The 15,770-nt window shown below is 40.0% G+C and overlaps 1 protein-coding gene across 1 annotated transcript in view; it reads left to right on the top strand.

Moving 5' to 3' along the window:
- The window catches only part of LOC126426758 (uncharacterized), a 441,752-nt gene that overhangs the window by 15,619 nt on the left and 410,363 nt on the right, over positions 1–15,770 (top strand). The window contains exon 3 of the mRNA XM_050088747.1: positions 1,757–1,965. Within this exon, the coding sequence (XP_049944704.1) occupies positions 1,757–1,965 (209 nt within the window). The remainder of the gene's footprint in view (positions 1–1,756; positions 1,966–15,770) is intronic.

The following is a 15,770-nucleotide window of genomic DNA, read 5'->3' as shown; positions in this document are numbered from 1 at the left end:
ACCTTGTACAACTATCAATTACATTTTTTGACAAAACATAAGACTGTAGTTTCTCACTCGCTTATGTAGATACGTTAAGACTGCTACTGGCAGAACATGTAAAGAAGATATTCCTTATGTGGAGGCCCGAGTCGACTCGTCGATAGAGCTGTAAGAAAACTCAGACAGGGAGCGTGACGAGTTAACTCATCCACAGTAGCCAAAGGTTCGATGGATGTCATTTTGATAACGAAACCCTGGCTGTGAAAGCTTTAGAGGCGATTGAAAAGTGGACCACATCTTGGAGGGGTGACATCTGTGATGAGGAGTATACTGGAGCCACCAGAATTTTAATTTGTGGACTCTGGATGGAAGTAGAGTTTTTAGAAAATGAGTGCCAGTGTATGTTGGACTTCCCTCACATATCTGTCTGTAGAATTTATCAATGAAAGTAATGAATTTTTGAGTTTTCTCTTGCCGCTGCTTACAAGGAGAGGTCCCCAGTGGTGGGAGCAACTTCTTGAAAAAATCCCTGCATTGATGTAGGTTAAGGTTCAAGGAATCTCACCCTGGTGGGCCCTCTTTTGGAATTTACCAGAAAATTTTGGAATTTTGTGAGACACTCAGTACTTTTAAGTATAGTAACAATTTACAGACTGGTTGCGTAATGTAATGATTAAGGTACTGACCTCACTTGCAAAAGGTTTCCGGTTTGAATCTTTTCAGGTTATTTGCATTTTTTTATTTTTAAATCTTTGTTGAAATGACTTTGATGATTATTTTTATTCAGTTAATCAGTTTAAATGTAATTTTTTTCTGTTCATTTGTCGCATCATGTCAGTCGTCATATGAAATACATTATTTGCTCTCATTTTACTTCCAATCATTCTTTTTTCACTTGGAATTTTTGTGCTTGTGAATTTAATTATTTTTGTTTCTCTATCATAATGTTTAAGCATTTGAAAATGCTGGTCCGCCAGTTAAAAAGATGACAGATGAAATATTCTATTTATATTAACTGTGCAGAGGTGTCAACAATGTATTTTTCGTTTCAAGATGTACGTCTTTTTTTATGGCAATCAGCATACAAACATTTAAAACAAATTATTATTGCACTATGGACAAAATAGCATGGATGATGATTTAAACTAAAGCAGAGATTATAAATAAAATGAGATTCAAGTGAAACGAGAAATAAAAGTTACGAATGCAATAATACGGGCAAAAATGTCAGATGATAAAATGGAAGCAATTAAACTGAAGTTAATACGTAACGATAATCAAAATCTAATGAAGTAGGATTCGAAGTGGATAAAGACTGATAGGAAGAAAAATGAGAGCAAATGATGTATTTCATAGGACAATCATATTGTGTAACGAATGAATGGAAAAAAATTACATTTAAACCAATTGATTGAATAAAAATAATCAGCAAAGTCATTTCAATAAAGATTTCAAAATAAAAAATGCAAAGAACGTGAAAAGATTCAAACCGGAAACCTTTTGCAAGTGAGGTCAGTACCTTAATCATTACATTACGCAACCAGTGTGTAAATTGTTACCATTTTTATATCTCTAGAGCATCATGTGAAATTCCGACATTTTTGTGTCGGTCGATCACAAATGAGGCCCCACAAGGGTGAATGGCTGCAGGGTGGTATTCTCGGGACCCTAACCTGTGTCACCGTATAGATAACTTGGAAAAGTCGAGCCCACCCCCGGTGCCTTCTCCTCATTAGTTGACAGTATTTGACTTACGGTGTTACGACCATTACAGTGCCACCACAGGTGGGGCTGTGGCCAGACACGGACTGCACTCCGTGGACGTCGGACGGTACCCCGATGCTGCGGCCGCCGACGGAGACCCGGGGCTGCTGGGACGACGGGGCGGAGGTGCGGTGTGACGCGTGGGGGCGGCCGCCGCAGCCCGGCTGGGAGCGCGAGAGCGGCACTGGCCTTTACTCGTTCGTGGACTCCTTCAGCCAGGTGAGCAGGTCTATCCTGTTTAGGTTGCTACTGCTTTGAGCAGCGGAACGTGCCGTGGCTAGTCTGGCCACTTAAATAACTTCGGTCCCATCTGTTGCTTATCACCGAGAAATGTGTCACTTTCATTTTTCTTATACTTTGTGTATAATAGACCTCTAATGATTAAAAATAGAATCAGATTCACATGAAAACATTTCAGATAGTCGTAGAACAGTTTTCAACTTTAGACTATTTTAGTAACTTAACACTATGAAACAGCTGCATTTTATTGCTGTGAAACACACTCCCTTGAAAAATTTAAGGTTATATTTAGCAGGGGAACAAGTTGCATCTTGGGTTTTGAACACTGTGATTTTGCTATTGGTAACCTTTTACCTTTTGTGGCTGCACATGAAAATCATGTTTTGATGTGCAATGTGTAAGACTGTACATGCAATGTAAGAATTGATCCTCCCGTGTTTCCGCTCATTGGATAATGCTGGGACTTCAGATGTGGTAAGAGTGTGATACACTTCTTTTTTGCCAAAACAAAATGTTTGCCTTTGTTCTGTGCCCAAGGCACATTTTGGCCCTTTCATATCTTTTTCAGCAAGTCTGAGTTTTGTTTACTATGTGGAAATGGGTGGTTCAATTTGAAAAGTCAAACTTTTGTTGTAGTGGAGAAATTATGCTTTCACTACCATTATTACTGCTATATTGTAGGCTTTGCTTTTTGTTTTTGCACAGACAATTTTTACTTATTTGCCTGATCGGCCTATCAATTGCGAGGTGGGTGTAGGTAAAATGAAAGATGAACCTGACTGTGGCAATGTAAATCAGGTGCAGCTGATTGCTTGTTGTAATTTTGTTGTCACATCTGTTATCATATTTACTGTAGTCTTCCCTCGACCATGCTTTAAACAAATAACTTTTCCATCTAAATAAACTGCTTGTTGTGAGGGGGTATTACAGGCCAGTGAGTCGCCAGTCACACAGCGCGTGGGTCGAGTATAGATTTCTGGAGTCCTGAACATACTGAAGACTGGGTGCGTGTGCAGAAATGGAGCTGATGGCTTCCTCTGCTGTTCGAAGTTTGCTCATAATTGAGAGTATCCCCTAATGAGTTAATCCCATCTCACACAGAGTAAGATTCTCCGTAAGTTAGCTAGGTGGCGCATACGGCTGCCGGCAAGCATGTGGGGTGACAGCCACATCGTGCACTTGAACCTCTCACAAGGTGTAAGATTCGGTGCAGACGGGTGCAGATGCTAGCTTGCTGGCTTGACACCTTGAACAGTAGGGCACGTGAGTCGGCCCAAACTGCAGTCTTTCTCAAACAACTGTAAAGAAACAATTTGGTAAAAAAGTTTGATTCTCATAGGTCTCATACCTTCGTTCATCAGCTTCACAATGAACTGCCTACTATTTTGTCAATTATAATATTTAGTGTGATATTTTAGGATTAAGTAAGAATTTGGGAAACTTTGAATTTGCGTTTGGTTTATGTTAGCTCGTATGTTTCTGCATGTCAAATATACTGAATTTTTCTTTAAACTTTGAAGCATAGTGCTATCTATTACCTGTCTCGAGAAAATAGGTCGTAAATAAAGCACTTGTCCTGAACACTCGCACCAGCAAAGAAGCCAGAATGGAAAAAAAAAAGAGAGATTTTGGCAAATGTCAGAACGCAAAGAGTCATATGTTTAATACACGAAACTTCCATATATATCGTGATATTCGAGCGGGTACAGATTTTTTTTAGTGAGATGTGTATATTTCAGTAGAGTCACTAGCTGTTGCAACAAGAATTACTGTGGGTTTGGAAAAACGAATGTGAGGAAGTTTCCACTTTATTTTTATACCAGTAAAGGGCATCTTCATAAACTATTGAGACCTCTTGCCATCAGTTCTGTTTTACGACTCTGCTCCAATTTCAACTGCGTCAAAATGTTAGTGACACGTATATTACAAACTCTGCTGTGTTTTGGCAAAAGAATCAGATTTGAACACTGTATTGAGGAAACTTAACTTATTACTCACAACTAGCCACTCGTAATGTATCTCTGAAGGAAATGAAAGGAAATAAGAAATGTAGCGAAAATAAATCGATACTTCTGTTGACATTTTAATGAAATCCTGTACCCCAGTGTGTTTTTAATAGTGAATGATGTGGCTTGACACTGGCCAAAGAATTTCGTTTTTGTATCTCAGTGATCTGTGAAGTATGAACTCCCAATCCCAAACCCTTGCCACAGGCATTGTATCTCTGTGGAAGACCCGGGTGCAAGACCTGCGCAATCCACTCGCCCGGCATTTTGTACTCCAGTCTTGTCGCAAGCTTCTCCTACCCGTCAGAGACCGGCCCACCTGTCAAAGTAGCCGTGTCGTTTAGCAGCTCTTCTGCAATTATTGCACAGGCTTTTTATCTTTTCATGTTGGTGGGAGTACCAGCCAGCTGTCCACCAGAATGAACAGCCAGAATGTGGCCAACGGCAATGTGTACTGCCCTGTAAAACACAGTGCAGCTGAACATAACGTGCTCAAAGGATTCTTGGAATTACTGCAACCATTTGGCTTTTGTTCTATTCTTCAATTTTTTTATTACTATTCCGTTACCAGTTTTGAACCGCCTAGCAATTTATCAGCAGATGGTATATATTTATTAATTGTCTGGATGTTGATGTAGACAGTATTGTGGAAAACATAATGAACATTTTTCAGTGACAGTAATTGCACTACACTTTACACACTCGGCCACATGTAACACCTAGGGAATGTTCTCCTCTCCCCGCCCCTGCAGGCTCCTGTCGCTGCACACGGCAGTCTCGTGCGGCCACCATTTAGTCCCCGCACGCTCCGCCAGGCAGTGCCGACTTCTCAGCCTCCAACTGTAATCTGCTATCTCCCTCCCTCTTTCTCGCCTCACTCCGTATCAATCTTCTCGTTCGGCACAACAGTTGCAATCTGGCTGTGGTGGCCGGAGGTGCGTGAGGTTGAAATATGTTCACTATTTTTATATATACTCGAATTTAGCATATTTCGTGACAGTACTCACTTTTCCGTGGATGTTTACCATATTTACTCGAATCTAAGCCCCACTCCAATCTATGCTGCACCTGAAAAATGAGACTCGAAATAGAGGAAAAAAAATTTTCCCGAATCTAAGCCGCACCTCAAATTTGAGACTCGAAATTCGAGGCGAGAGAAAAGTTTTAGGCCGCAACTCCAAATCGGAACAAAGTTGGTTCATTGTAATATGAGACACAATTTAGGTCGAATGAATGACGATACAGCTACAGTAGTTTGGTTCAAGTCGTAAGATAGCAGTTAAGCTTTACCAGGTAGCCATTGCTATGTGTCAGGTGCTCCGTCCGTACTTATACGGGTACCCTTCCTTTTTCACATGCTTAGTCTGGTTTGAATTGATTGCTTATTTTTCTTTGATCTGATAAGTACCTTTCTCTTTGTTATAGGTGTTTACGTCACTCTAAGTTGAAAATGCATTACTGTACTGTGTCATGCATTGTTTGTCGCATTCTGATGAGTGTTTACGACCTGTCACCACTCGCGGCACGGCTTGCTTTTGTGCGCGCTACCGCCGCTTACGATAAAAAAAAAACGAGAGAGTAATCGTCTCATTAGCGATACAATGGCAAGAGACTGCTATTTGCTGTTACCTACACTCCTGCTTCCTTTGATAATGATCAACAAGAACCAAATAATAGACTGCGTATGATAAAAGATGTTCTGAACGAGAGTTTAGTGAAAATTTTTCTCCGTTTGAAAATATTTGCAGACGCCTCTTTAGTACATTACATTGTGCACAGAAATTAGAGTCATCTTAGATTTAAAAATGTAGTCAATTGCCGTGCTTCATTTCTGACTGTATCACTATTAGGCATGGGAATAATACGAATATAAACATGACACGGTATGTGTATTCTTCTGCGTTTGCTGTTGTCTCACTCCAGTTTCGTTATTTATTAGGCAGACAGGATTTAGCGGCAAACACGAAAGAATAGATGGCAAAATGTTTGTATTCGTATTATTCTCATGGTGAAGAGAATACTGCATGTGATTCACAATTCATAAAAGTTCCTATTAGCAACCATCTCTTCTCACAGGTAGGAAAAAATTCAGAACATAGAGTTGGCCATATTGACAAACATCCCTAACAGTCTTGCCAGTCGGATTTTCGTAGTACATCGAAATGCTGCTACATTCGAAGATGAACAATGCGGAATTTGTATTTACTTTGTTGGATAATGTATGTAAATGCAGTGGTCAAAACTCGGGGCGGAGAAAAAAAGCTCGTCTTCCACTTTTTTTTTAAATTTATTTACTCACGCAGAGGTTTTGGCGCCAGTATTTATCTTTGTGCCTGCAAAGCGTGCTACATATATTCGACGGCAGAAGTTAGTTGTGGCGGCACCTACCAACATTTTTCAGAACTTCTCCTTACTTTGCACTCGATTCTAAGCTGCAGGCAGTTTTTTGGATTACAAAAACTGATAAAAAGTGCGGCTTAGAGTCGAGTAAATACGGTATAAGATGATATTTGACTTTTTTGTGTTGGCTTCAGTCGTCTAGTGAAAGTATGATTCCATAATGCCGTTTCGTCGGCTGCGGAAATGTCCTGGTTCAATGCGTTTGCCTCAGTTTTGGTGCTTCAAATACCATTTTCCCGAATGTGCTTCCATCTCAATCTTTATATAAAAAAGTAGTGCAATAACTCATTTTTTTATAACGGGGACCTGTACATTGTTCCACCGTCACACACAGAGTGTTCGCTGCCAACTGACTACGGTCAAAGACAACTCTACCGTATCTTCCTTCGCCGTCGGCGTTGTCGTGGTTACCGTGAGACACCGTTATACCAAGAGGAAAGGCGCGTCGATCTTAGAGCATGAGATATGATGACCTTAAGCCATTGACAACACACAACGGTCACGTTAGCACCTGATTCCAGAATAGCTGCAGTAGTTAAGATCTACGAACTATCCCCTGTTGACCAGGTCCCCAAAACTTAACTCGTAACGAGATCCCTTCAAAGCAAATTGTCATAACCATTGTCTATAAAGGCTTCATACAACGAGAATAAATGTTACAATTTATGGAATAATAACAGATACGACCAAACTGTCTTGTCTCTTCTGCTTTATTTAACATAACTTCGTTCACAGTTTCATTTCGCATTCAACACTCATTCACCGAAACCCTTTGATGAACAGTTTTGGTTGCTTAACACCAACAGTCAATGATAATGATACAGCTTTTCTCCTTTTTATAAATTGAAGCCCGCTCTCCGTGATATAATAAAAAAAAAACGGTCTCAATACCGCATCCCTCGTGAGACGCGAATAGACTTATCCTGGAATTGACCGCCCTGTAGGTGTACTCAATTTAATGACCACACTTCACTGTCGGCTATTTCGCGTAACTGAATGTCCATTTGTTAATCTGATTTTACACTGTAGCTATTTAAAATTCGCCCCTATATTTTTCACAACGCACAATTAGCACTTCGTTACTTGTTTTCTTTTTTTTTCTTCTAAGAGTAAACGGAAAAAAAAGACGCCGTATCATCGGCTTAGTCGATATAAAGCAAAACACCTTAATATGCCCAATTTTACCTCTTCATATAGGATCGGCTACCTTACTCATTAATTTATTACATATTATTTCCAATAACGCTAAGCAGGTATCGCCGTTATATTTTAATTGTATTCAAAAGCATGTTACTACTATTATGACCGACCAAATCATAACAAATTGCGCGGCGTGCATTTTTAACGATAACTTTACGCTATTCAAGTTCCGTTATAGCTGTCTTGACTCGTAATGTTACACGGCCCCCCAGACTGTGATGTCTTGAAGAGGGTTCCAGACAGAACAGGCCTTTTTTTTTTTTTTTTTTTTTTTGTGTGTGTGTGTGTGTGTGTGTGTGTGTGTGTGTGTGTGTGTGTGTGTGTGTGTGTGTGTGTACTGTGACAGGAGAGGGTATTTGTTTCGGCGAATACACTCACTCTCAGATTCACTCAACAAGTCAGTACATACATTCTACAATATTTAAGTTGAGTTAATGGGCCTAGGCAAAATGCCCTTAACTAAATTTCACATTTGTTTATAGGTTGTCTTAGAAACACTTCACACTAATCACTTCATATTCACACCACATTTTTTTTCTGGGATGAAGCCCTCAGTTCTTCAACCGACTGTGCAAGGCAGGGATCACAGCCGGGTTCGACAATTGGCATCCTAGGCCAAAACCCTTATCAGGCCACTTGTTTAACCAGAGAGGATTTGGTCCTTTTCTTTTCCTCTTAATTCCACTTTTAAATCATCCATCCTCGCTGTTCGGTGAGACGATAAATCGTATTTCAGCGTCGTCATTGTTGCTGATACCAAGAAGGTATCTCATGGAAACCGTCGGTACATTCTTTAATTTTCCTTGTAAGTTAGTATAAGTACGTATTTATCCACTGGTGCTTTTATTTAGTCCACTGAGTGTAGTCTTGGTATCATTCAGTGTTTCTTGAATCTATATTTTGCTCATTATTGATAATACTTCTTCAGGTCTATGTGAGGGAACAAGCCTTTAATTACATCAGTATCACAATCTGCCAGGCGGTAGCTCCCCTCATGAGGTATTTTCATTATTTTATATGGACCTGTATATAAATATTGCCATTTCTTATTCAGTCTTTTCCTGGTTGATGCTTTTGGGTGATTTCTCAATAAAATTTCTTCCCCTACATCATATGTGACTACTTTCTTCACATTTTTATCAAAACGGGTTTTTCTCAATTGTGCTCGATGCTTCAGGTTTTCGTAGACCTTCTTCACCATATCTTCTTTCTTGGTAATCTTTTGTTCTATTGCAGGTAATTTCTTCATCCATTCTGGCACAATACTTTCACCAAATACTATTTGGTTAGGTGAATAACCTGTCGATAAGTGTGGTAAGTCATTATACACTTTCTCCAATTCATAAATCCAATCGATCCATTTATAATGTTGTTTGGGTATGTACGTCCGTAAAAATCGTTTCAACTCTCGGAAGATTATCTCAACCGGATTTCCACAAGGGTAAAATCTTGAGATGTAAATGTGCTGGATTCCTTGTTCTTTCATAGTGTCTCTCCATACTTTGCTTGTATAATAAGCAGCATTGTCTGTCAAGATCATTATAGGTTTGCCAAGCTCAGTTATATAGTTGTTGATAAATTTGCGTAACATGGGTCGAACGTGGAGATTTTTCAAAGGATATAATTTCACATATTTTGAAAAGAGATCATAGAAAGCCAATACATATTTGAACCGTCCACGTGTCATGGGACATGGCCCACAGACGTCACATGACACCAACATTAAAGGTTGTTGTGGGATGATAGGATGTAATTCTATCTTCCGACAATAGTTTATGGGTTTCGCCTTCTGACATATTTTGCACTTCTTAATAATATTTGTAGCTATACGTCCCAAATTTGGATGATAGCAGTATTGTGCTATTTTGGCTGTACATTTAGCGGAACCAAAATGACCCCAATTCAAGAGAGTGTACCATACTAGTGATTCTAAATATTTATTTGGAACACAAACTTTCCAAACATCTTCTTCATCCTTCCTCCGATACAATATTCCGGATTTTAATTGATACTGTTCTTGAGAGTGACTTAGCGTTTTGCTTTCAACAGCATGCCTAATGGCTTTCCACAACTTATCATCTTCTTGCAGTTGTGGAAGACTTCGAGATAGCTGTGAAATCTGCCTCTCACAATATTGCCTTGATAAATTCATGACTTTAAAGTCAATAGTCCGTTCTTCACACTCGTCGTCATTCTTTCTTTTCGGTAATCTTGAAAGAGCATCGGCTATGATGTTGTCTTTCCCTCTGATGTATTTGAGCGTAATATCATATTCTTGCAGTAGCAAGGCCCACCGGGTTAAACGTGAATGGAACATCCTTCCTGTTAAAATAAAAGATAAAGCTTTGTGGTCGCAGAATACAATGATCTTCTTTCCATATACAAAATAGCGAAACTTTCTAAGTGACCAGACCACGGCCAGTACTTCCAATTCAGTAGTACAATATGCACGTTCACAGCTAGAGAGTGTTCTGCTGGCAAACCCAATTATCTTGATGGTACTGATATCTTCTGGATTGTCCATCTGGAAAAGAGTGGCACCCAATCCTGTTTCAGAAGCATCCGCAGCAATATAAAAATCTTGATCAAGTCTTCGATGATGTAACAGTGGAGCATTAGTCAAAGCATTGCGGATGTTATCAATAGCTTGCGTGCATTCGGAATTCCACTCCCACATGACATTTTTTCTTAACAACCGTAAGAAACAGTCTTGGCTTCCTAACTGATTGGGTAAAAATTGTCGAAAAAAATGAAACTAAGCCGATAAATGACTTTAATTCCGTTCTATTCTTTGGATAAGCACATCTGTTAATCGCATCCATCTTTTTAGGATTTGGTTTTATCCCTTCAGGAGTGATTATATGTCCAAGAAATTTCAATTGGTTATGAGCAAACTTGGATTTGCTCAAATTTACAGTAACTCCGTATTCCAAAAATTTCGCAAAAACTCTTCTTAATAAGTCCAAATGTTCCTCCCAAGTTTCAGAAGCAATTAGCAAATCATCCACATATAAAGTAACTTCATTCAAAAGGTCTCTGCCCAGCACGGTATCTAATGCCGATATGAAAACACCACCGCTTATTTTCAACCCAAATGGCATGACAGTAAACTGGTAACTTCGGCCCAGAAAAACGAATGCAGTATATTTCCTAGATTCTTTCGATATTCTAGTTTGCCAATATGAACTACGCATATCCAAAGAAGTTAAGAAGCGGGCACCATAAAACTTTTGTACTAACTCTTCTAGGTTCTCCGGTCGCGTTTGTACAGGTATAATGATCTTATTGATCTCTCTGGCATCCAACACCAATCTGATGTCACCATTGGGTTTAATTACCGCCACAAGAGGGTTACAATATTCAGAATCTGAGGGCTCAATAATACCCCATTCTAACATTTTATTGATTTCCTTTCTGACTACTTCTTTCTTTGTCCATGGGATAGAATAGGAAGTACGACAAAAGGGTTTATGTGCATACGTCTTTATATGGTATTCAAAGTCTTTTATTATACCCGGACGTTTACTAAAAATTGACTGATATGCTTCCAACAAGTAGTACAGTTCATCCCTTTGGATAACAGATAAATATTCTGATTCTAACACCTTTTCCTGCAATGACATTTTATCCATCATTTCTTCAGAACATTCAATACGGCATATATCATACACATTTTCATCATCAATACTGACATATTTTACTATTAGATTCATACACAATTGATTTGGAATTACTCGGCCCTTTCTCAAGGTGGCTGTCAAAACATTACCATTTGAATTAAATATACGTTCACCTTTCTCTAAATTAATGATTGCACCGGTCTCACATAAAAAATCCAAACCCCAGATACATGGTACTGTCATTTTAGGAACAACCAGGAATGTACTTTCTATTTGAGCCCCCTGTATTGTAACGTCAACACGTACCTGTTTCACAACTTTTTGCATTTTTGCGCTGAACGCGCCAGACACGGTACATCCTGTGATAGGAAAAGTGGGCATTTTTACCCCTCGGCTTATCTGTTTTAAACAGTCCAACGTCATGACACTAATAGTTGCTCCAGTATCAATTAATATTTCAACATCAACATTATTTATACTTGTTGGAATTATTGCCTGTAAAATTTGTCCACATTTATTAGAAACTTCAGGTTTTTCTTTAATTAACTCATTCCTTATATCCTGATCTACCTCAGGGACCCCCCATGAACCATGGACCTTGCCGTTGGTGGGGAGGCTTGTGTGCCTCAGCGATACAGATAGCCGTACCGTAGGTGCAACCACAACGGAGGGGTATCTGTTGAGAGGCCAGACAAACGTGTGGTTCCTGAAGAGGGGCAGCAGCCTTTTCAGTAGTTGCAAGGGCAACAGTCTGGATGATTGACTGATCTGGCCTTGTAACAATAACCAAAACGGCCTTGCTGTGCTGGTACTGCGAACGGCTGAAAGCAAGGGGAAACTACAGCCGTAATTTTTCCCGAGGGCATGCAGCTTTACTGTATGATTACATGATGATGGCGTCCTCTTGGGTAAAATATTCCGGAGGTAAAATAGTCCCCCAGTCGGATCTCCGGGCGGGGACTACTCAAGAGGATGTCGTTATCAGTAGAAAGAAAACTGGCGTTCTACGGATCGGAGCGTGGAATGTCAGATCCCTTAATCGGGCAGGTAGGTTAGAAAATTTAAAAAGGGAAATGGATAGGTTGAAGTTAGATATAGTGGGAATTAGTGAAGTTCGGTGGCAGGAGGAACAAGACTTCTGGTCAGGTGACTACAGGGTTATAAACACAAAATCAAATAGGGGTAATGCAGGAGTAGGTTTAATAATGAACAGGAAAATAGGAATGCGGGTAAGTTACTACAAACAGCATAGTGAACGCATTATTGTGGCCAAGATAGATACGAAGCCCACACCTACTACAGTAGTACAAGTTTATATGCCAACTAGCTCTGCAGATGACGAAGAAATTGAAGAAATGTATGATGAAATAAAAGAAATTATTCAGATTGTGAAGGGAGACGAAAATTTAATAGTCATGGGTGACTGGAATTCGAGTGTAGGAAAAGGGAGAGAAGGAAACATAGTAGGTGAATATGGATTGGGGGACAGAAATGAAAGAGGAAGCCGCCTTGTAGAATTTTGCACAGAGCACAACATAATCATAACTAACACTTGGTTTAAGAACCATGAAAGAAGGTTGTATACATGGAAGAACCCTGGAGATACTAAAAGGTATCAGATAGATTATATAATGGTAAGACAGAGATTTAGGAACCAGGTTTTAAATTGTAAGACATTTCCAGGGGCAGATGTGGACTCAGACCACAATCTATTGGTTATGACCTGTAGATTAAAACTGAAGAAACTGCAAAAAGGTGGGAATTTAAGGAGATGGGACCTGGATAAACTAAAAGAACCAGAGGTTGTACAGAGATTCAGGGAGAGCATAAGGGAGCAATTGACAGGAATGGGTGAAATAAATACAGTAGAAGAAGAATGGGCAGCTTTGAGAGATGGAGTAGTGAAGACAGCAGAGGATCAAGTAGGTAAAAAGACGAGGGCTAGTAGAAATCCTTGGGTAACAGAAGAAATACTGAATTTAATTGATGAAAGGAGAAAATATAAAAATGCAGTAAGTGAAACAGGCAAAAAGGAATACAAACGTCTCAAAAATGAGATCGACAGGAAGTGCAAAATGGCTAAGCAGGGATGGCTAGAGGACAAATGTAAGGATGTAGAGGCCTATCTCACTAGGGGTAAGATAGATACCGCCTACAGGAAAATTAAAGAGACCTTTGGAGATAAGAGAACGACTTGTATGAATATCAAGAGCTCAGATGGAAACCCAGTTCTAAGCAAAGAAGGGAAAGCAGAAAGGTGGAAGGAGTATATAGAGGGTCTATACAAGGGCGATGTACTTGAGGACAATATTATGGAAATGGAAGAGGATGTAGATGAAGATGAAATGGGAGATATGATACTGCGTGAAGAGTTTGACAGAGCACTGAAAGACCTGAGTCGAAACAAGGCCCCCGGAGTAGACAATATTCCATTGGAACTACTGACGGCCGTGGGAGAGCCAGTCCTCACAAAACTCTACCATCTGGTGAGCAAGATGTATGAAACAGGCGAAATACCCTCAGACTTCAAGAAGAATATAATAATTCCAATCCCAAAGAAAGCAGGTGTTGACAGATGTGAAAATTACCGAACTATCAGCTTAATAAGTCACAGCTGCAAAATACTAACACGAATTCTTTACAGACGAATGGGAAAAACTAGTAGAAGCCAACCTCGGGGAAGATCAGTTTGGATTCCGTAGAAACACTGGAACACGTGAGGCAATACTGACCTTACGACTTATCTTAGAAGAAAGATTAAGGAAAGGCAAACCTACATTTCTAGCATTTGTAGACTTAGAGAAAGCTTTTGACAATGTTGACTGGAATACTCTCTTTCAAATTCTAAAGGTGGCAGGGGTAAAATACAGGGAGCGAAAGGCTATTTACAATTTGTACAGAAACCAGAAGGCAGTTATAAGAGTCGAGGGACATGAAAGGGAAGCAGTGGTTGGGAAGGGAGTAAGACAGGGTTGTAGCCTCTCCCCGATGTTGTTCAATCTGTATATTGAGCAAGCAGTGAAGGAAACAAAAGAAAAAATCGGAGTAGGTATTAAAATTCATGGAGAAGAAATAAAAACTTTGAGGTTCGCCGATGACATTGTAATTCTGTCAGAGACAGCAAAGGACTTGGAAGAGCAGTTGAATGGAATGGACAGTGTCTTGAAAGGAGGATATAAGATGAACATCAACAAAAGCAAAACAAGGATAATGGAATGTAGTCTAATTAAGTCGGGTGATGCTGAGGGAATTAGATTAGGAAATGAGGCACTTAAAGTAGTAAAGGAGTTTTGCTATTTGGGGACCATAATAACTGATGATGGTCGAAGTAGAGAGGATATAAAATGTAGGCTGGCAATGGCAAGGAAAGCGTTTCTGAAGAAGAGGAATTTGTTAACATCCAGTATTGATTTAAGTGTCAGGAAGTCATTTCTGAAAGTATTTGTATGGAGTGTAGCCATGTATGGAAGTGAAACATGGACGATAAATAGTTTGGACAAGAAGAGAATAGAAGCTTTCGAAATGTGGTGCTACAGAAGAATGCTGAAGATTAGATGGGTAGATCACATAACTAATGAGGAAGTATTGAATAGGATTGGGGAGAAGAGAAGTTTGTGGCACAACTTGACCAGAAGAAGGGATCGGTTGGTAGGACATGTTCTGAGGCATCAAGGGATCACCAATTTAGTATTGGAGGGCAGCGTGGAGGGTAAAAATCGTAGAGGGAGACCAAGAGATGAATACACTAAGCAGATTCAGAAGGATGTAGGTTGCAGTAGGTACTGGGAGATGAAAAAGCTTGCACAGGATAGAGTAGCATGGAGAGCTGCATCAAACCAGTCTCAGGACTGAAGACCACAACAACAACAACCTCAGGGAGTCACACCTAGTGATACGTGGCTGGCGACCACGGGGCCCCGAGCTGAGTCCTGGCATTGCTTCCACTTACTTATGCCAGGCTCCTCACTCTTATCTTTCCTATCTGGCCACCCTCGGCCAGCTCTTGTTCTTTTCCGACCCTGACACTATTAGGTTTCGAGGGCTAGGGGTCTTTCATTTTCCAACCTATACTTCTCATGCAGCGTCTGACCCGGAGCGGGCGGCTGCAAAAGGCGTCTGTATCCCATGTTAGGGGCGGCCTCCAGAACTGCGGAAGGCAACGGAATACCACCGCAGATTATCTTCCCTGCATAATGCAGTCTCCATTTTATGCACAAAAAATGGCTTCCTCTCATGTTAAATCAGTGTCCGGAGGTAAAATAGTCCACCATTCGGATCTCCGGGGGGGACAACTTGAAAGGAGGCAAAAAATCAAAACGAGAATTGGTATCTGGAATGTCAGAACTCTGCTACAAGCAGGAAAATTAGAAAACCTTAAAAGAGAGATGGAAAAGAATCATATGGACCTCATAGGATTTGCTGAAGTAAGATGGAATGGACATGGAGAGTTGCAGTCAGATGAATATGTATTCTACTACTCAGGAGGAGAAGTAAAAGGAATTAATGGAGTAGGAATGATTATGACAAAGGAATTGGCTAAATGTGTGGAATATGTAGA

Source organism: Schistocerca serialis, chromosome 11 (assembly GCF_023864345.2).
Source record: "Schistocerca serialis cubense isolate TAMUIC-IGC-003099 chromosome 11, iqSchSeri2.2, whole genome shotgun sequence".
NCBI classification, from domain to species: domain Eukaryota; kingdom Metazoa; phylum Arthropoda; class Insecta; order Orthoptera; family Acrididae; genus Schistocerca; species Schistocerca serialis.
The sequence above is the reverse complement of the archived record's forward strand: the minus strand, read 5'-3'. Positions and strand labels throughout refer to the sequence as shown.